The following is a 22,182-nucleotide window of genomic DNA, read 5'->3' as shown; positions in this document are numbered from 1 at the left end:
TAATTATTATAAATATTCATTTTAATAATAATAATAAAAATACATGTACCGTAATTTATAATTATTAAAAATTATAAAATTAAAGACATACTATCAGTCAGAAAGACAGGAAAAAGGTTAAAGGTTATTCATTTATATTGCGCAAAATACGAGAGTCTCTATGCGCAGAACAAGTGAGCAGATGTAACTGGAAAATAAAAAAAAAGAGAAAATCCAAGCCAGAACCCAAACCGCAGTATGGGGATACGCCCTCGTCGCTGAGCAAGGATCTATCAAAATGTACCCTGTCCAGCACCAGTTGAGTCTCGGCCATCCCAGGACTCGGGTGCCTCCTATCCTGATAGAACTACAAAAAAGCAAGCTGGCAAGTGATGGAAAAGTCAATCTGTAAAATTCCCCACTGGGCCCCTTTTATTTTGAATTACTGGAACCGTCACCGACAAGTAGATTCATTAGTATTTCTGGTTTCTGGTTTCCTGATCATGTGCCAATGAAACTGGATTTTTTTTTTCTGATTAAACTACCTTAATAAACTTAAATCAATTTCATGAAGCCATCACTAACAGCATCCAGATGTAAATTTAATCAATTCATTCATATTATGAATTAATGATAAAGGACAATAATTCCTAATGCATTAATTCATCAAACTAAAAGCAAGTTCGTAAATTAAGTGTGATGAATTTGCAAACAAATTGCAGACTGACAGACCAACTGATTACAAAATTTCCTGTGACTTGATTTTCTTTTTGGATTCATCAATTAATGAAGAAGATTAAGGTGGGGCCCTAGCGGGGGGTGGGGGCAGAACAGTTTCAGAATAGATAAGTGAGTAGCACATAACATTTATATGCATTGAAATTTTTAAAATTTAGTGGCAAACGGGGGGCACGTGCCCCATGTGTCTAACTACTAGATCCACCCGACACAGGTCATACAGAAATGTGAACGGCAGAAAATTAAGGGGTTGCATTCCAAACACAGAAAATGAACGATCTTCCAATGGATAGAGTGACAGATGCTCTACCCTTCTCATATGATAGGTGAGGACTTATTTGGCCCGTTCCTGATTAAGAAGAAAAGATTAGAGCTAAAATGGTACGGTGTGCTGCCTGTGTGTATGTCAAAAGCTATCCACCCCGAAACTACAAATTACCTTGGGACCGACTCTTTCATAAATGCTATGAGAAGATTTTCTGTGTTTATTTGGTCTAACCAGACAGATGAGAGCAGATTGCGATACAAATTTAATTGGCACAAATAATGGAAATGATGAAGGCTACAAAACAAAGTTTAGATCAAGTACTTTCTAAAGAAAAGTGAGTTAGAGGAATTTAAGTTTCATATTTCAAGAAGCAAAGTTGACATTACTTTTAAAGCCAAGATATTTTGCAACATAAACTGAGATTTATATAGCGACATATTATATTTATTTAAACATATTGTGACACATTTAGCTAGGTTTATACATGGTTTACATTAGTTTTGAAGCACAGACATTTTTCACAAGAAAGCATTTACTGGTACTTGAAATTTTACTTCAGACAAAACAACTTCAGCACCAAACTTGTACTACATAGCACAAAACACCCATTCTCTATTGAAGTATTTTTATTTATGTTCTATAATGTTTATATGTAAAGAATCTACAAACAGAAAACTTGTATTTTTCGGTGAGAATTTTTTTATACTTTGTTAACTGAATCACCACCCGCCAATAACGGTGATTTTGAATAATAATATTATTTTATTTTTGGCCAATCGCACATCCGCCGCCATAGAAAATGGAAATTTCAGAAATTGTTATTTTGCCCGCTGCTGCCTTGAAATCTACAAAAATAAAATATGTATCTCTTTCTAATTATATAAATTTAAAGCATTTAACCAGACCATTACTACACTGTTTACATTCACCATTAAAATTGCATTTTTTATTTTCTCCTCTGTCTGGATGTTTTCGGCAAAACTATTTGCTAAATGATAAACCTAAATTTAATTTTTATTTTTTTCCACCCTTCTCTGATGATCTTCAGCATAGCATGATATCAACTTAAGTAAAACTAATGATACAATCCCTCGTATGATTTCATCTAATCATATAGTCAAATTACTAGTATATTTTGATCTTAAAAATTGTTAAGAGTACAGTAATAGGTTGCTACAGCTAGTATTTTTACTTACTATATTTTTATTAAAATAAACACCCACATTGAATACAGACATTCAATGGTTCAGAAGATAGCATTTTCTGAAAGAATATTTACATTCTTCTACAGTATGTAAATATTACAATTAATTATACAGGTCTTGATACCTTTTTCAAACCTTAATATCTCTGGTAAATTAATTCAAAATCTAAAACTAAAAACACATTTGGGTAGATAAAACATGTAGAATTATGTTGGTATTAAACATAACATCATTTGCGACCGACCCCCTTTATATAATAACACAAGCTAAAACGTTTAATTGCATTAACAAATACCATACTTTTTTCAACACGGTTTAATATTTTTTACACGTGTGCATGCATGAGTAGGCTCTACGAGATTATATAATTTTTACATTACAGATTTTTTTACTGAAGATATGAAACCATTAAAAAGGTATTGAAAATTAAAAGTCTTGGTTATTATTAGAGTTGTTTTTCAACCATGAAATATGTCATTTCTGATCTTGTGAATTCCCCTTTGAAAATCCTTGTATACCATACAGTAAATAAATGGATTAATGGTAAGATTTAAATCTAGCAACAAAATAACCACTTCATTCAATGTATAATCATAACTGTCACTTATAAAATAGACCAAGAAAGAAACAGTGGATGGAGTTACTGTAACAAAATAAACAAACGCAATTATGATGAGTGTTTTTATCAGATTTCTTTTGACTCTATTTTGCCTGTCATTCCTAGGTTGAAATTCAGTTGAAAGGTTGTCGTTAACTATTCGTGTTTTGTGTAATTTCAAAAGCATCTGCACGTAACAGTACAGCATAATGCAAATGGGTATCAGCCAATCAACAATAGAAAATATAATACCAACTATAGCATTGAATCTCTCATATGAACATATTTGTCCATTTGGATTTTTTTCTGCATATATTGGGAGATTTACCGTTATAAGTAGACCAGATACATGAGGGCAAATGAGTGAGATGTATGTAACTTTCCTACCAAAGGATTTCTGGCGATATAATAATGGATGAACAATGGCAATATATCGTTCAACAGTAAGCAAAACAAAATTGTAAGTTGATGTTACAAACACATAGAAGAACAAAGTTTCCGTTTTGCAGAATATGGTTCCACCAGTGCCGTCAGGAACATCAATGTTATAGAAGATTAAAAACATTACAGAGCCAATCAAATCAATCACAGTCTGATGGAGAAGTAGTTTGAGCGACAGAGACTTCTTGTAAGTCTTGTTGTAGATGAAAACCAACATAACAATGGAATTCGCAACAATACCAGTACCAGCAAATACCCAACGAGCTAAGAATAGCACCAAGGGATCTTGCAGTTCTATGTGATCTGAGCCATTTGTAGGTACAACCATACTTTGCGTATTAAACACTGCAAATAGTTTTTTGAAATGTTTGTTGTATAAAGAAATATTTTCAATTTCTGACAAGAAGCAATATAGAAATTATTTCCTTGTCGCTGTTCTCTTTCAACTTTCCTTTGACTCTTGAGTATAATGTGGTATTGAAAGAATCGATCATTGATGTGTGCCCTGTCAGTAATTTTTAATATTATATACTATTCATACACACTGGTCCAACACTGATGGACTCAGTGTCAATCTGTTGAGCGCACTTTATTTAATTACATTACAAAATTCATTACATTATTTTTTTGTGGCGCTAATAAATTAGTGTTCAAAGAGTTAGTTTGTGTAGTCTAATATGTTTTACATATCACCAGATGCTTCAATGTGCTAGTTTTTTATACAAAGCTAGAGATTTTACATATCCTCAACTAGGGTTTTACAGTGGCAGATTAGATGTGTGTAGCCAACAACCAACGAGCTGGCAAGATGTGTATAAGAGACAGTATTAATATAATTACAGTTACATTAAAATTTTAAGTCTGAAAGTGCCACTTCCAGCCATCTAGAGGTGCATAATCGAACATCCTCAGCCCCACCATCATTGTCATTGAGCTCTTAGTTCTGTAATTTCTAACTGCAGTTCAACATTTGAAGGACTGAGAAATATAGAAATAATTTTTGTTTGTTCCTGCGAAATGGTAGAAAAATTGCTTACAGCGATATATGCAGTGTGAAAGGCCCAAAAGAAAGAGTTCAAAAATTAATGAGCAATGTTTCAGGGACTATAGTCACTGCCTGCAATACCTACATAAATGTATTATTACTCTATCTAGCTTCACCTACCGAGCTGTAAAGGTTTTCTAAACAGTTCTTCTAAAGAACAGTGACAACATGATGAGGAAGTTAGGAACAGCTGGGCACACATCTAAATCTATAATTAAATACATAATATCTGAATACTTTAGGGTTGCAATTAATTTTTATAGTTTTCTCATAGGAAGAAATGTACTCTTAGTAAAGGTGGGGAAATTTACCAACAATACGGATTGGGAGTTCCACAACAGGGTTTCAAATTGTCTGGTATAATATGGGGAATATTTTATCCCCATGCTTGGGGAATTAACTGATAAGGATGCGAACTTACCCATGGTTTGGCAATTCCATCTGAAAGCTGTCCAGATTTATCAAATTCTCTTTCACAAAAAAAACCTGTTGTATGCCCATATATAGTCATGACATGCATATATATGGTCATGATGTCACTTCATGATTACCATATATAGGCATGTTGCATGTTTTTTGCAAATAAAATTTGATAGCATGGAGCAGGCTTAAGTGTGGTTTATTCCCCAGCAACTGTGAGGATGTATTCCTAGGGTGGGACATTTTCCTGCATTAATGAGTAATTCCCAAAATGGTTGGAGAATATTAACTAATAAACAAACATGTTTTCTATAGATGGCAAAAAATATAATTTTCTTTAAGAATAAATTCATAATGGTCAAATCTTATGTTGTTCTTCAAATATCTTTGAAATGTACAAGCTATAACCAGCACCAAGGGATCTTTCAGTTCAATGTGAGCAGTGTTATTCCTAGGTACATCCATACTTTCTTCAGTGTTCTCAAAATTCTACCAACAGAAAAGTTACAAAGGTATTTTGAAATGTTTATCAGGTAAAGCAATTATTTGCAATTTCTCAGAAAGAGGAGCAGAGGAGCATTGAATTAACAATTTCTGAATTTCTCGCTGTTATGTAAGCTCACTCTCTGACTCTTGATTATGGTGTGATAATAAAATCATCATTGCATTTTATCCATGTCTATTAGCTGGAAGTTATTAATATTACATAATTAAAATTCATGCACAATGGCTGAGTACAGACAGGATGAATTTTCTGTAATGTGTCAAGCTAAATTACATTATATAAACAATTTATGCTCTCATTTCCATATTTATCAATTCCCTACATAGTTTTTCTGTAGTAAATAAATTAGTATTCATAGACTTAATTTAAAAACTACATAATTATTCTGTCCCCATAATTTGTTATAAATTTCAACATGCTCCAGTGTTGCCCAATCAGTTTAATCCAAAAAATATGAACAAGTTACACACTGCCCTGTGTTGACCATTAGCAAGTACACAGTCAGTAAGGATGAATTATTGACAGCAATAATAAAATGCTTTCATTAAATTAATAAACTGATTGTAATAACAACAACATATTGCACCAATCCCAAACCAATAATGTTCAAAGAAATGAGAGTGTTATGAACCCTTGTATCTGGATAACGTATACATTCACAACCAGTACATAGTGCAAACTTCAGCACACAAAACACAAACAATGACACAAAGTCCTACCTATTTACCAATTGATTCTGTATCCAATACCCAGGGAAAAAACACTTGAGCAGTTCTTATGAAAAAGATATGTACGCTATACTATATATATATCCTATGTATAGTAATAAAAACATATACGATAAGTTTCAGTCTCGCACAACTGTTTCAGACGTAATGATTTTAAAAAAATGTTTGGTAATAATAAAATACTGGTACATATCTAATAAGCTTTCAAGTGCTTATTTGAAGGCAGCACTTGCGAAAAATATTCATGTTGGTACAGCATTTTATGAGAAATGCACTTATTAGATGAGAATGTTGTGCATCATGACTATCATTGAATTTGCTCCAAGAAGTGGACGGTAGTGTCCTCTGTGGAAGCTATCAAAGTCCACATTACTGATGCCGAGGTGCCTGCGTGTACACGGTAGTGATGGCAACACTATCTCAAAATCGGTGGTGTGCACCTTCATCCTCGCGTCTGTTCATTAATTAGATATTAGTTTCTTGGTGGTTGTGGCTAAAAGCACCTTGAGATGGTTTTTACTGTGTGCTATAAAATTACATGACCGTGGACTACTGAGCAATAAAGAACCTGACATTCTTTGACCTATCAACAACCTCGTTAGATATTGTTGCTAGGTCCCACAAAATGACAGCGTATTAATCTATACGGGTATGTAAACAAGTATTCATTTGTGGGGCAGCATATGCATTTGTGGTACAAGCGTGTATTCCTTCCCCGGTAGTCATCGGCCAGTTATTAAGTATGACCAGGTATGGCCGACACTCTGAAAAAATCCATTGTTGCTATAATGACAGTCAGTATGCTTGTTCTGTGCCTATAGGACTACCAATTTCCTTATAATTGTCAGATTTTCAAATTTGTGACATTGTTCCTCAAATATCTTTGAGCACTTCTAACTCTGAATAGGTCATCTCTGATCTTGCAAAGTCCCCGTTGAAAATCCCTGTATACCATACAGTAGATAAATGGATTAATGGTAAAATTAAAATCGACCAACAACAAACTCACCTCATAAAAAACTTCGTAAAAACTTTTGTTTATGTAATAAATCATTTCTAAAACAGAGTATGGTGTCATTGTAAAAAAATAAATGAACGCAATTAAGGTAAGAGTAGTCAACAGATTTGTTTTGACCTTCTGACCTCGTTTGTTTTTCCTAGCTTGAGATTCAGTTGGAATTTCATGGTTGAACTTGTTTGTTTTGTGTAGTTTCAACAGCATCCGCACGTAACAGTACAACATAACGCAAATGGGTATCAGCCAGTAAGCAACAGCCCAAATTATACCAGCTACATCACTCACAGCCTTTTCTTCACACTCTTTTTGACCTTCAACAGCGTATAAAAATATAGGAATACATCCCGTTATAATTACACCACATACATGGGGGATAATGAGTGACAGGTACGTAATTTTCCCGCTCAAAGACTTTTGACGATATAATAATGGATGGACGACAGCAATATATCGTTCGACGGTAAGCATAACAAAATTATAAGTTGATGTCACTATCGTGTAGCAAAAGAGAAATTTCATTTTACAGAAAATGATTCCTCTGGTGCCATTAGGAACATCGAAGTTGTAGAAGATCAAAAACGTAAGGGAGCCGGTCAAATCAATCGCAGTCTGATGGAGAAGTAATTTGAGCGACAGAGACTTCTTGTAAGTCTTGTTGTAGACAAACACAAATATGACAAATGAGTTGGCAATAATACCAATAGTAGCCAACAACCAACGAGCTGGCACCAAGGTATCTATGCCAGCGGTGTCATTTCCAGGTACAGCCATACTTTTCCGGGTTTCTAAACACTGGCACGCAGCAGAAAATTTAATTGTAATTTCTCAGAAAAGAGTAGATGCAGCAGTATGGTAACAATTTCCCTGATGCTGGTTTCTTCAACTCCTCTTTCTCTCTTGATCAAAATTTTGTATTAGAACAAAAATCAGGCTTGCCGTTTATCAATATCCAAAATGGTCAATACTAGATATCCAACGATGATTGGACTATATTGTTTCCTCCTCTCTGATTAAAGCATTGTTTATATATACTACATCAAGTTGAATTACAATAACATGCAATCAGTTCCACGCCACACTACATAATTATTTTGTAATTAATAATTCATAAAATTCATTTGGATGGCTTATAATTCTGTACAGAGTCCCTTTTGGTTACATACATCACCACAACGTTCACCGAGTCTACAATAAATCATTGACACAATAAGGAAATGCATAATACATAAAGCCCACACGATATAAATAGCTCAGGCATCAAGAATTCTTTCGTAGAAAAATTAGATTAACCTACTAAGAATAGGCCAGGCCCACACTGTGCTGGCTGTTGTTGACTGACACAAATTCTCAGAAAGTGTTTTAGTGACAATACAGTAACAATTTCTCCCATGATTTTCTTTTCACCTCCACTTTTGACTATTGACTACAATCTGGGCAAATGGAAATTGTCAAAATTATCATTAATTAAACACTGTCATTTCCATATAAATTTACTACACTAGAGAGATTATTATTCATATTATTGATTATACATAGACTGCATTTACAGTACATAATCATTTTTTATTAAGTACCTTCATATATTTTGATACACACTCTTTTAAGATAAGTTTTCAAGTAGTATAAAGGAAAATCTGGGAACCCAATGTTGAATGCTGCCCTCTAACAGCCACCAACATGCTGACAGCAAATGCTTTATTATTGATAGAAATGATTAAAGATGTATTGTCCCTTCTAGTAATTGACAAAAAAAATTATAGAAAATAATTTTGAAATTAACTTGCTCATTTCGCAGTAACATACAAATTAACTTGAGCATAGCAATTATTAAATTTTAAAAATGTATACCCTGGTTTTTAAACTGCATACTGTAATTATAATAAAAATAATAAAACGCTTCCACTGGAAGCTGTGTCATTCCATACTTTTCTTAAGCTTCCTTAGCACTGGCAAAGTTGCAGATAACTTAGCAGTATTTTTGGTGTATAAAAAAAAAGGTGCTCAGGGACCTATACACCCACCTCAGCCCAACCATGTTTGTGGTTCAGGTAAGAAATTGTATGATTATGAAAGAACTGGAAAAGGAAACATCATGGTTGTAAGAATGTGAGAAACAAATGTCAAGAAAATGCAATACGGGTTACAATTTAGTGTGTTGATTCTAGCGTTCTCTCTGCATTTTTAGGTGTTGGAATTTACTTTATCTTTCTGAACCTTGAGCTGGCCTAAAAATCTTAGCTTGTCCCAGTGGGAATGAAAGGGGGAGCCAGGGCCTCTTTGGAAAGTAAAAAGAAAGATAAAGAAATAATTGATCGTCCAAAATGCCTCAGAAGTTATTTTCAATATTTGGGGCCTATAAGTCCAATTTCCAATCAATATGGCATAGTTTACTGGCGTTCCAACCAACATCATTCAACATCAACTATGTGTCTTACACTATAGCAGAAACACTCTGAAGAAGCCATGCATTTTCCTATTTTCAGCTTCTTTCGTGGATAAATAAGGTTTACCTTCTTTAAACACATGATTTTTTTTCTACTTTCTAATTTCAATATCAGTAATTTCAATAATAGGCTAGGCAATCTAGCATTTGAAGTCAAACAAATTGCAAACAAAGGTTTTTCATTTTTAATCAAATACATATAATGAGGGGATGAAATTCCAGAAATCACACCTCGGTCACACCTCGGGAACATATGCAAATTAGCTAAAATATGCAAATTAGGCTGAAAATAAAGGGTTCTCATATCTTGGCAACCGCTGGTCGCACAGAGTTGCTTTCTTTTTCAAACTAATCATAACATGCATGTTTCTATTTCCTATGGAACATATATAACAATTAGGAAAAGCCCTATGTTCTGTAAGTCTACTTACTGGGTCTCTGACACACCTGTATCACTTTTTCCTATTCATTTCAAATAGTGTTTGAAGCAATAACATTTTTTGTTCTATGCACTGATTGCATTTAGTTGTACTAACTGTAAGTCACATGACCAGTACTGGCTTTGGGAAGTCCTGGAATATGTAACGTTTGATCTTGCAAACTCCCCGTTGAAAATCTTTGCATGTGACACAGTAGATAAATGGATTCATGGAAAGATTTAACTCCAGAAATAACATACTCAACTCATAAGTAAAATTATATCTATGGTATATAAAGTGAATCAACAGAAAAACACTGCTTGGAGTTATTGTAAGAATGTAAACAAACGCAATGAGGATGAGTGTAGTCAACAGATCCGACTTGACCCGATAAATTTGTCGGCTGTCCTTAGGTCGAGATGAAGGTTGCTGGCTTACTCTGCTTGTTTTGTGTAATTTCAACAACATCTGTATATAACAGTACAGCATAATGGAAATCGGTACCATCCAGTAAACAGTAATTAACAATACAGCAGCTACAGTTTTTACCTCATTACCTGTACAATAGGTCACATTTGGGTTTTTTTCAACATTAATAGCAACATATAACGTTAAAATTATACCGCATACATGGGGGATAGCGAGTGACAGGTATGTTATTTTTCTATGCAAAGATTTCTGGCGATATAATAATGGATGGATGACAGCAATATAGCATTCAATTGTAAGCATGACAAAATTAAATGTCGAGGTTACTGACATGTACTTGAAGAGAAATTCCATTTTATAGAAAAGAGTTCCTCTGGTACCATCAGGAACATCGGTGTTGTGGAAGATCAAAAACATCACAGAGCTGATCAAATCAACTATAGTCTGATGGAGAAGTAATTTGAGTGACAGAGACTTCTTGTAAGTCTTGTTGTAGACAAACACAAATATGACAAATGAGTTTGCAAGGATACCATTACTAGCCAATACCCAACGAGCTAAGACAAGCACCAAGGGATCTTGTAGTTCTATGGGAGCTGTGTCATTCCTAGTTCCATCCATACTTTTCTTTAGGCTCCCTTAACACTGGCAAAATAGCAATTTGCTGTCTTCAAATGTCACAAAAATGGCACGTCCGTATTCAAAGATACATTTATTTTTACACTTACGTAAAACGTGAAAAAATAAATGAAAATCTTATAAGAAATCCAAAATATCTCTATGCGTATTTCACTTACGTGTAGTGAGCAAGAAATGCATGTCGTCCACACGCTTAGTGGATATCAAAGGAATTTTTAATGTTATGATAACATATTATCTGCTATGATTTCAATAGACTATTTTTGGACAGGACTATTTTGCACTATGTTTAAATATCACAATACACTTGATTACTTGATTACTTAATTGTAGAAACCTAAGCAGAGCTTATACATCCATCATAATTATTACATCAGGTCATATTGCGATATAATTGAAATACAATGGGTGATTTCTGTGGGCATTTGTGAGAACAGATTTAAAAGAATTAATACTTTCTGCAGAAACTACATGTCCTTGGGCAATGCGTTCCATTCGTTAAGTGAGCGAATAGAAAATGCACATCAGTACACACCTTAAGCCATCTAACAATACGAAATATGACAGTTACTTTACAGTAATAATTTAATATTATTTTTCATTGCATTTTATGTAATACAGTCAGAAAAATACTAATGTGTCTTAAATGGGAAAATGGCCTCATAGCTTTGTTGGTATAGTAACTGAAATGGTATCAAAATGTGTTTGAACCTTGATGGGGAAAATATGTTTTTTTATGGTCACTACATCATGAGATCAAAATCTCATGAGGCCAAAATAGTCATATAAAACACAAAATGTTGAAGTAGAATGCTGCCCTCTATAATGTCCACCAACAAGCACAAAGTCAGGATAAAAATGATTAATAGTAATAAATGTTAAATATACCAGGAAATGCCTAAATAAATTAATAAATGAACAATTTTTAATTAAATGAAAATATATTTTATCTGTATATTACTGAAATTTTATTAATTAAAAGATCATTTATTGTCCTGCTTCTCAAACTTTTTTCTCTGGACCCAAGTTGTGATTCCCACAATAGCCGTGACCCATCTAATAATTAATTAATTTGATAAGATCCCGAAATTTGATACTCATGTTTTTTAAGATGACTACTCAACATTGGTATTACATTGATTTTTGTCTACATACTGTACTATCAGTAGTGGATCCTGGAATTTGACATAGAGGGCTCAGGAAGGGACTTCAAGAAGAGGTTCTACCCACCTCAGCCCAACCATGGTTGGGGTTGAGGTATTAAAGAAATTTTAAGATTATGAAAGAACTGGAAAAAGTAATGTTACGGTTGTAAGAAAAACAGATTAGTAAGCAATAAATGTAAAGAAAAGGCAATACGGTTACAAAATATTGTGTTGCTATACTCTGCATTTTAGACTTCTGAACCTTGAGCTGGCCTAGAAATATTAGCGTGTCCCACTCGCAGTTTGCAGATCGTGGATATGTCCATACCTAAACAGGTCAAAGATATTCGATGGCTTAGGCCTAATACTGTATTTCTCAAAAATCTCAACATTTGGTGCCTGTATCTTTTAGAGCATTAGCCATTTTTGACAATATTCTCAAGTTCAATTTCCAATCAATTTGGTAGAGTTTACTGGCATTCCAAGCAGGATTATTCAAATTAAACTATGTGCCTTAGGCTACAGCACAAACACTCCAAAGAACCTGTGCATTTTGCTATTACCAAGTGTAACTCGCACTGTCTATTTTCATTTTCTATTGATATTGTAGTTACAAGTTAGTAAAGATCCGATGTAAAGTATCAGATAAACCTTCCACTAAAATGCACTGGTGTGTATAGAACAATAAAGATCCAATACAAATAGTAACGTTGATATTCAAATTTCCAGATTGTGCTTTTACCAATTTTACCAAGCGTTTACCTATAAACGTTGCAGTACACTGTGTACAGTAAAAATCTCGCATAGTACGGTACACAAGGTTATTGTGATTTCACGTGCACATGTTAGTGTCATTTCACATATATCCATTTGTAATACAAATGATGATAGACCATATATCGAAGATGTGCATATTAAAATATGTTATCCTACATATTAATTTAAAGTGTTTCAAAGCAGATACAGCTACGCTAAGCACAAAATTACTGTGTACTGCATGAACACTTTTCGTTCTCAACCTGTGACATTACGCAATATTGATGAACTCAAAATGCATAGACATCTGCAGCGTAACGTTCTATAGCCATATGTTTATGTGCAAAACTCAAAAGGCAGAGGTAAGAAAAAGAACATGTTTTGGAGAAATAATTTCTGTATTACTACTACCACCACCACCCTTTTAGAAATTTTTTAAAAATATTTGAGATACATTTCACAAATAGTAAATTATTTGCTACTTTGCTGTATGGTAGGGACAGTATGGATGTACTTAGGAATAACACAGCTCGCATAGAACTGCAAGATCCCTTTGTGCTTGTCTTAGCTCGATGGGCATTGGCTAGTGTTGGATTCACTACGAACTCCATCGTCATATTTGTGTTGATACCTTTAAATCTTACTATCAATCCATTTATTTATTCTATTGTGTACAAGGATTTCCAACGAGGATTTCACAAGATCAGAGAGGACATATTCCAGGGCTAAAAACTCAAAATCAATTTGTCTGATTACTAAAATGTACTACAGTGTAACTAAAAGGCTACAAAACAGCTTAATTATTATATATTGTTTAGTTTAAACTAGTGTCAGTAGAGCCTAAACATATCTAGATACAGGCATGACAGCATTATATTTCATATGTTGTTTAGTAAATCCTTGCTGAGCCGTAAGGGCTCATGGCTGGAGCATATCCCTAATTCCTGTAAAGTGGATGAGCGTGTGATACTCCCCCTGGTGTCGCTGGTCTACGAAAGGTTACCCCCAGCAATTTGCTGGTACCCATTGATAAAGTTATGTGGACTGAAGTAAAGCAATGTTAAAAGTGTCTTGCTCTGGACACAAGTGAAATGCACAGAAAAAAAGGATTGAAACCCCGACCTCGAGGTTAGGAAACCAAAGCATTCCTACTGGGCTAAACTACTTCAACTCACCTGTTACCTGATACAGTTGACGTACCCCTAGATACACTACCACTTGTACTGAAACTTCAAACTTTGACTTAAATGAAGTGGTCTAGTAGGACAACAGCAGCAGGTGGTTGCTGAATTCCTCCACCATTAGTGCCAAAGATTTACCTTTTCCACTAAATAAACTTTCATAGACTTTCTATGTAATTCCTCTCTAAATTCTGAGTAGAATATAATTACAGTATTTTTATTACTATCACAAGCTTTTTCTTTCGTCATACATTGACTGGACTATTTTACAGTAATTTGATGTACATCTTTGACATATAAAACTACTAATTTTATATTAATTTACTACTTAAATTAGCCTAAAAAATCAGCCTAAACATTTTTTAATAATTGGGAATTTATATATAAAGATAAATTATCTAACAATTTACCAAATAGATACAATACATATATTATTAACATACTTACATTAATTTTAAGTTTCTTTGCTCTATTTAATTATTTATTAGTTTATTAATTTTTTTAAATTTCCATATTTCCATTTCCTTTCTTTCCATATTACCTTTTATTCCCCTTTTTCTTGACTTTTCTTTTCTTTGTCCTTTCATTCCTATCTTTCTCCTTGTCTTCTTTACTTCCCTTTATTTCTTGTACTTACACCTTTCTTTTCCTTTTCAAATATCTATTTTCCCTTTCCATTCTTATTTCCTGTCTATCTTTTCCTATACTTCGATATATTTTCTTTCTTTACCTTTTCTTAATTTTTCTTCACTTTTCCTTTTTTTATCTTTCTGTTTTTTCCTTTTTTAATATATTTTCCTTCCTTGCTCCTTCTTTATCTTTCTTCTCTTTCATTTTCCTTTTCTTTCTGTTTTACATTTCTTCTTTCCTTTCTCTTTCTTTACCTTTTCCTATCTATATCATTCAATGTATTGCTTTTTCATTTCTTTTCTTTTTCATGTTACTTTCTTTTTTCTTTTTATTTTTTCCTTTTAACTTTCCCTCTTTTTTTTTCTTTTTCTTTTCCTTTCCTCTTCCTTTAACTGGCTTTTGTTTGTGAACAGAGCAATTCTACACTTTTTTGGTACTTTAATGTTTTTTTAATTTACCCCGATCTTACATTTGAAAATATTTTTGATTGGTTAATTGTATTTGTATTTTGGTAACATGTTTTCAATTTTGCGTGTTCGCATCTTTTGTCGGGTGTAAATGCACATTATAAGAAATTATTCCATTTCAAGCTTTGGACACCTGAATAAAGCTACGTTCACATCAAGCCCGGATCCGTTCCGGAGCCAGGACAACAAATGGTGAGTTGCTACATTTTTTGAACGCTGAGTTCACATCATGCACAGAACACGATTGTTCAGGTTAAGTACTTATGCATTCGATTGGTTCAAACCAACCAAGCTTGTTGCCGATTGGTCCAAGAAGAAAAACGCACGATTTCAGGATACAAATGGCTCTCAGATCCATCAGTCCGGATCTGGAGTCCGGATTAGAAATCGAACGAATTTGATGTGAACGGTCCTATTCTTTATCACTGAACACATTTTTCACGACTTTTTTCTCCGGACTCCAGACCAGAATCGGTTTGATGTGAATGTAGCTTAAGCTAAGAAAATATTTTTTGAAAAATGAAATCTAAAATTATGAAAGATATTCAGCATAAATTTTTTCATTTCATTTATTCATTCATCCAACAAGAATTATTACATGTAAACAGTATCATTTTTAACACTTAATACATATATGAACAGGTGTGAAAAAGCAACTTCATTTCAATCAGGCCTAACTCTCTACATATCATAGCAAAAGACACTACAAAATAATATTGAAATTAAGTAAATAAATCAGACAATAATAGATTAAGCTAAAATTAATTGTGTAAATATTTTAATTTTTTAATTTGTTTAAATGACTTTAGGTTTCAAGCATTTAATGGTATATTATTCCATGTGGTTGTTCCTACACAAGTAAAAGGAAATTGTCCAAATTTGTACTGGCTTTTGGCTGGTATAGAATTTCCTAAGGTTTTGTCTAGTTTCATGGGGTTTTTAGAAAGTGTAAAATAACTGTAGATTAAAATAATAAAGGTACATTGCTTTATGTTTGCTAACTTCAGTTTAAAATTCAAAAATTATGTAAACAATTTGACTGGTAAAATGTTGATACTCCTAACATACAATGATACTGTGCAAAATTAGGAAAGTAAATGGTTCACATTCTGAAATATCTTTTTGTAAAGGTATTTAGGCCTATAGACCTATCCAAGAAGAATGGCGCCCTCTGTTGTCGACGCCATTACTGGGGAGTCCAAAGAGTATGGGGAGTCCCTAAATGGCAATGCGGTGTGGTATGTTTATAAACAAAGGTACCATTGAGAAATCCAGCTTTTTATTTTGTAGCAGAGTAATGCCGTCAGTCTGCGAACTAAAAGTTTATCGAAGTTAAAAGATAAGTATATTATTATGTGTATTTAAAACAGAATAAAGATACGACTTAGAAACGTCTGCTCTCTGTACTGGACTAGAGCCCTACTTACTCGTACTCCTCTTCTTTTGGCAGGTCCAGTGCGACTTGTCAAGCGCGGCAATGTATTATCCGCGCAGCAGATAACCAATTTATTTGGGCCTAGCTTAGAAGATTGCTCAGTCAGTGTGTCAGTAGGCTACTGGATAACATGACAACGACGTCTGTTTCCTATCTATGTAGGCTATCTGCTAATTTGTCATCTGCTATTATTTTAAACAGACCATAAAAATGATATAAATATTATTTAATAAATGCTATTATAATACTTCTAAGGCCTAGTATTACTAGGCCTACTAGCCGAGTCCTAGGCCAACTATAACGCTCTAAACCAAGGCCATGCTATATCTTAGTATTTAGCCCAACAATTTTGGGGAAATGTTTTAAACGTAATTTTGAAGTAGGCCTATGTGGAAAGATGATATTCAAGAATGGCCGAGACTGAATTTCAAAGGCAAAATTTGACTTGAAAAAGTGGACCTCCCCATATGTCAACATGCATCTTCTTGATTTTGTATTTATTATCACACTACAGTATTTTGTGCATCTGTATAATAATTTCATTAGGCCAATATTAATGATAAACATTTTTTTTTCCAGTTATGTCAACTATTTCATTAATACACCAGCTTGTGATGAACAACCAAATGCAAACTATCGAAGCACAGTGGAAGACCACCAAAATTACCCGAGTTCTGGAGGGATTTGCATGATTGAGTATAAGTTTGATGGTACAATCTAAAAGGCAGTGTACACTGCTCACAGGCTATTAGCAACTATCACAATGTTAAAATAACTGTTAAAACACACAACAATTACTGGTTAAAATTCGATTGTATTGCCTCTGAAATCCACTCTTAAGGTAAATGCTGTAGCCATTTTGCAAGACTATCCTTTAATATATGAACTGCATGTGTACATCAGTACGCACACTGATACTCATCACAGCTCTTCGCTATTCAATAAAGATGGACAAATTGATTGTTTTTGATGTTCAGTTTAAGTAGGCCTTTCCTACTGTACATGGTAGATATTTTAACAGAATTAGTGTAAATGTATTGTAAACATTATTATTATTATTTCAGCATTGTTAAAATATTGATGCATATCACGTGAATAAAAAGGCAAACTGATCAATTTGCAAGTCTTGGTTCCCCTTTAATTGTTTGCATTGATTTATATAAGGACAGATTATGTTATTCATCAATAGTGATGATGACATTGTTGTGTAATGTTAGACAGTGTTCCAATTTGGTTATCATTTGTGTATGATATTAACATGCTTTTAAAATTAATACTGTATTAAATTGAGTGAGTTAGTTGAGTGTGATCTGTTGTAACATCACTTAGCAGGGAAACATTTGAGTCTAAAGTTTAACCAATATTAAGCTACTATCAGTATTTACCATTTACTGTAAATGATGTTTCACAGAATAACACCAGTACAACAATATTACAAATTACAGTCAACCAAATGCATATCGACAGCAATGAAAAGACACTTTATTAACATTGTTTTACTATAGGAACATCATTTATATTGCTTTATACACTTGGATAGAGAGAGAGAGAGAGAGAGATACAAGCCAAGATCTAGTGTCTTGTACAAGGACACATGCTGTGTACATTGCCTGGGTTCTTGGACAGGACACTTCGCTTGTTTAAATGGGTTCTTGGACAAGACACTTCGCATGTTTAAATTCCCTAAATAATGTACAGTACAGTACTTCTTTTTGATAAACTGATGTAATATTTTCATTCATATCATGGGCTGTAATTTCAGGACTGGCATCAGTCTGTGTAGATTTGCAGCAAAGCTTATAAACACAATCCTAAGTATGATTAGCGACAGTAGGATCATAACACTTAACACAGGCATCTTTTTGGTTTACAGTTCAATATTCTGTTCCAAATATAAACATGGTTGATATCAGTAGAATTTTCTGGGTGTTCTTTCATTTAACCAACTGCATTTACAACTCTCCTTTTAGGGACCAGGTCTGCCAGGGAATAATGGTTTCTGTAAATAATAAATAGACAATAATTATTTCTTGATAGCCACATTATACTAATGTCCTTGTAAATTATTAGCACTCTACAGTAATTTTTGAAGAACATCCCATTAGAGTAACTGAACCACAATAATCTGGTAGTGAATTGTGTCTGCTTTCAGTAGGTCATGCATACTGTACAACATTTGGATACATGTATATTATTTTTTAAAAAAAACTATCTACAGTAACTAGGGAACAAAGAACTTTTTTTTCTCATACAAAAACTATTTATTCCATCAAATGGTTCAGAAAAATTGTTAAATTTTAAATTACTGTTTGAGAATACAAAAGGGGATAATAGAGGACCACCACTGGTATACACCAGCCTCTTGCACCACTTTTTAGGGTGGTGTACAGTGAGAAATTCAATCAATCAATCAAGTGCCTAGGGCTAGTAGGTAGGGTAGCCCTCTCTGGCGTCATGCTATTCTCTCTAGGCCCGTGTAAATTTGTTATCTGCTACGCTGTCGTTGGCCCTCTTTCTTGTTAATGTTACAGTAGTGTTATCCGATTAGCTAGCCTAACCTAGGCTCTGTCTCTTATACACATCTAGATGTGTATAAGAGACAGCAGCCAAGCACAGCAGTCCATATGCCCTGCCAACAGAAGATGATGATCTTGATTATTTTAGTGGCAGATCTCAAAATGATTACACAGTTTTGGGCAAGCTTTATGGGTATTTATCATTTCATATATTGTTTATTTATTAATTATTTATTAATTAATATTATAAATATTTTATATATTATTATTATTATTATTATTTTCTCGGTTGGCTTCTATTGTTTCTGTGTAAAGTGCATAGGGGCAAAGTGTGTTATTATGTTATTAAAATTTATTAAAATTATTATTATTACTATTATTCTATTGTTATTAATATTATTATTATTATTTGTATTATTATTTTTTTATTACTTTATTATTATTATTATTATTTTTTTTTTTTCCTCAGTTGGCCTGTATTATTTCTTTTTGTAAAGTGCATAGTTCACCTGTCTCTTATACACATCTAGATGTGTATAAGAACTGTATAAAGTATACATAAAAGCGAGAGTATCCCAGTGGATGCGATCTACAACCTCTGAATTTGCCTAGTAACGATGAATTCGTCGAGAAAATGGTAATATTTTATGAGAAATAGTCTGTATTTCTCTTTTTTTTTTATTCTTTTGCGTAAAACTACAATTCATGCCAATATTTTTCCATGATTTTATAATAATTGGAGTAATGCAAATGCATATTTTCTAAAAAAAGTCAGTTTTTAGTGAAATTTCGCCGGGAATGGGGCTTTAACTGGCTTTTGTTTGTGAACAGAGCAACTCTACACTTTTTTGGTACTTTAATGTATATATTTACCCCGATCTTACATTTGAAAATATTTTTGATTGGTTAATTGTATTTGTATTTTGGTAACATGTTTTCCATTTTGCATGTTCGCATCTTGTGTCGGGTGTAAATGCACATTATAAGAAATTATTCCATTTCAAGCTTTGGACACCTGAATAAAGCTACGTTCACATCAAGCCCGGATCCGGTCCGGAGCCAGGACAACAAATCGTGAGTTGCTACGTTTTGTTGAACGCTGGGTTCACATCGCGCACAGAACACGGTTGTTCAGGTTAAGTACGTATGCATTCGATTGGTTCAAACTAACCAAGCTTGTTGCTGATTGGTCCAAGAAGAAAAATGTACGATTTCAGGATACAAATGCCTCTCAGATCCATCAGTCCGGATCCGGAGTCTGGATTAGAAATCAAACGAATTTGATGTGAACGGTCCTATTCTTTATCACTGAACACATTTTTCACGATTTTTTCTCCGGACTCCGGACCGGAATCCGGGTTTGATGTGAATGAAGCTTAAGCTAAGAAAATATTTTTTGAACCATGAAATCTAAAATTATGAAAGATATTTAGCATATATTTTTTCATTTCATTTATTCATTCATCCAACAACAATTACTACATGTAAACAGTATCGTTTTTGTTTAACACTTAATACATATATGAACAGAGGTGTGAAAAAGCAACTTCATTTCAATCAGGCCTAACTCTCAATATATCATAGCAAAAGACACTACAAAATAATATTGAAATTTAGTAAATAAATCAGACAATTATAAATTAAGCTAAAATTAATTGTGTAAATATTTAAATTTTTTAATTTGTTTAAATGACTTTAGGTTTCAAGCATTTAATGGTATATTATTCCATGTGGTTGTTCCTACACAAGTAAAAGGAGAATGTCCAAATTGTGCTGGCTTTTGGCTGGTATAGAATTTCCTAATGTTTTGTCTAGTTTCATGGGGTTTTTAGAAAGTGTAAAATAACTGTAGATTAAAATAATAAAGGTACATTGCTTTATGTTTGCTAACTTCAGTTTAAAATTCAAAAATTATGTAAACAATTTGACTGGTAAAATGTTGACACTCCTAACTTTAGGAAAGTAAATGGTTCACATTCTGAAATATCTTTTTGTAAAGGTATTTATAGTACTGTAGCTCCTCGTGTATAAGCCCACCTCAGGTATATGCCCAACCTCTTTCTTACGGCCAATATTATGTACAGGCCTTTCTTCGGGCAATAGGATGAGTGGCTTAGCCGACATTCACAAATACTTTAAAAAAAAATCAAATATTGGTTTTTGAATTAGGTATTTAGTGCTGAAAAGTTGCTTTTAATTGGAAAGGGATATTTATTATATTTAGCTGAAAAATATGTCATTTACACTTTCTTTACTATTAATACCTTATTTACTTTATTCTTTGTAAAATAGTGTCAATGTATTTAATTTATTCTTTTTTGTAGTGTTATTATATTACATTAATTCTTGCTTATGCAGTATCTATGTATTTACATATTCTTTTTTTTTTGTAGTGTAAATGTATTTTTTACTTTATTTTTTTTTGTAGTATCATTATATAATACTTTATATTTTTTTTGTAGTGTAAATGTATTTACTTTATTCTATATGTAGTATGATTTATTTTCACTGTGTTGTTTGAATCAACAGCATGAAGGTTAATGAGAACAGTTAGTGAAAACTCTTCAGGTACAACAGATTGATTGATCTTTCAGTATTGTAGCAGATTGCTTTCCATTGTGTATGTCAATGTCTAAAAATAGAATACGAGAATAATGAACAGAGAATAGACAATTACAGAAAGAATGCAAGAAGATAAAATAATAGAAAGAAAAATAGAAAATATGTTTCATTTCATAGTACATATTCCCACTGATGCGGGGAAATAAAAAGAACAAACTGCGGTGTAACAAGGCGATATGGGCAAAAAATATTTTTTAAGCCCTTACCTGCAATATATACCAACATTTTTGTTGGAGTGCTATATTGTTTTGACAGTCCTATAGAAGTGAAAATGTTAATTTCCAGCCAAGTGTTGAATTGAAACTATGAATAATAATTATAATAATTCAGTAAATATTATAATTATATTCATTTCATGTCAGTTCATCCCTATAGAAACCAGAATCCCCAATAAGCTTTTTTAGGATTTGATCAGTACATGTTCATTTGTTTCTGTTTTGTATTTTAAAGAAAACAAAGAATAAATCAAATATAAAAAAGTAAATATTCCAACAATTAAAAATATAGAATTTTGACAATCAATAGGAAACATATATGCATAGGTCTGAAATTTCT

General features: G+C 33.0%; 2 protein-coding genes across 2 annotated transcripts; both read right to left on the bottom strand.

The window, feature by feature from the left end:
- Window positions 1–2,648: 2,648 nt before the first annotated feature.
- Window positions 2,649–3,889, bottom strand: LOC117124992 (G-protein coupled receptor 183-like). The gene has a single exon (XM_033271341.1). The coding sequence runs from the start codon at window positions 3,555–3,557 to the stop codon at window positions 2,649–2,651; it is 909 nt and encodes a 302-aa protein (XP_033127232.1). The 5' UTR covers window positions 3,558–3,889.
- Window positions 3,890–9,930: 6,041 nt separating this feature from the next.
- LOC117124991 (G-protein coupled receptor 87-like) lies at window positions 9,931–10,857 on the bottom strand. The gene has a single exon (XM_033271340.1). It carries the CDS (start codon window positions 10,855–10,857, stop codon window positions 9,931–9,933), a length of 927 nt encoding a protein of 308 aa, XP_033127231.1.
- Between the last annotated feature and the right edge of the window lie 11,325 nt (window positions 10,858–22,182).

The sequence above is a fragment of the Anneissia japonica genome, unplaced genomic scaffold (genome assembly GCF_011630105.1).
Source record: "Anneissia japonica isolate Jap-2015-1 unplaced genomic scaffold, ASM1163010v1 scaffold2878_len565122_cov162, whole genome shotgun sequence".
Classification (NCBI taxonomy): domain Eukaryota; kingdom Metazoa; phylum Echinodermata; class Crinoidea; order Comatulida; family Comatulidae; genus Anneissia; species Anneissia japonica.
The sequence above is the reverse complement of the archived record's forward strand: the minus strand, read 5'-3'. Positions and strand labels throughout refer to the sequence as shown.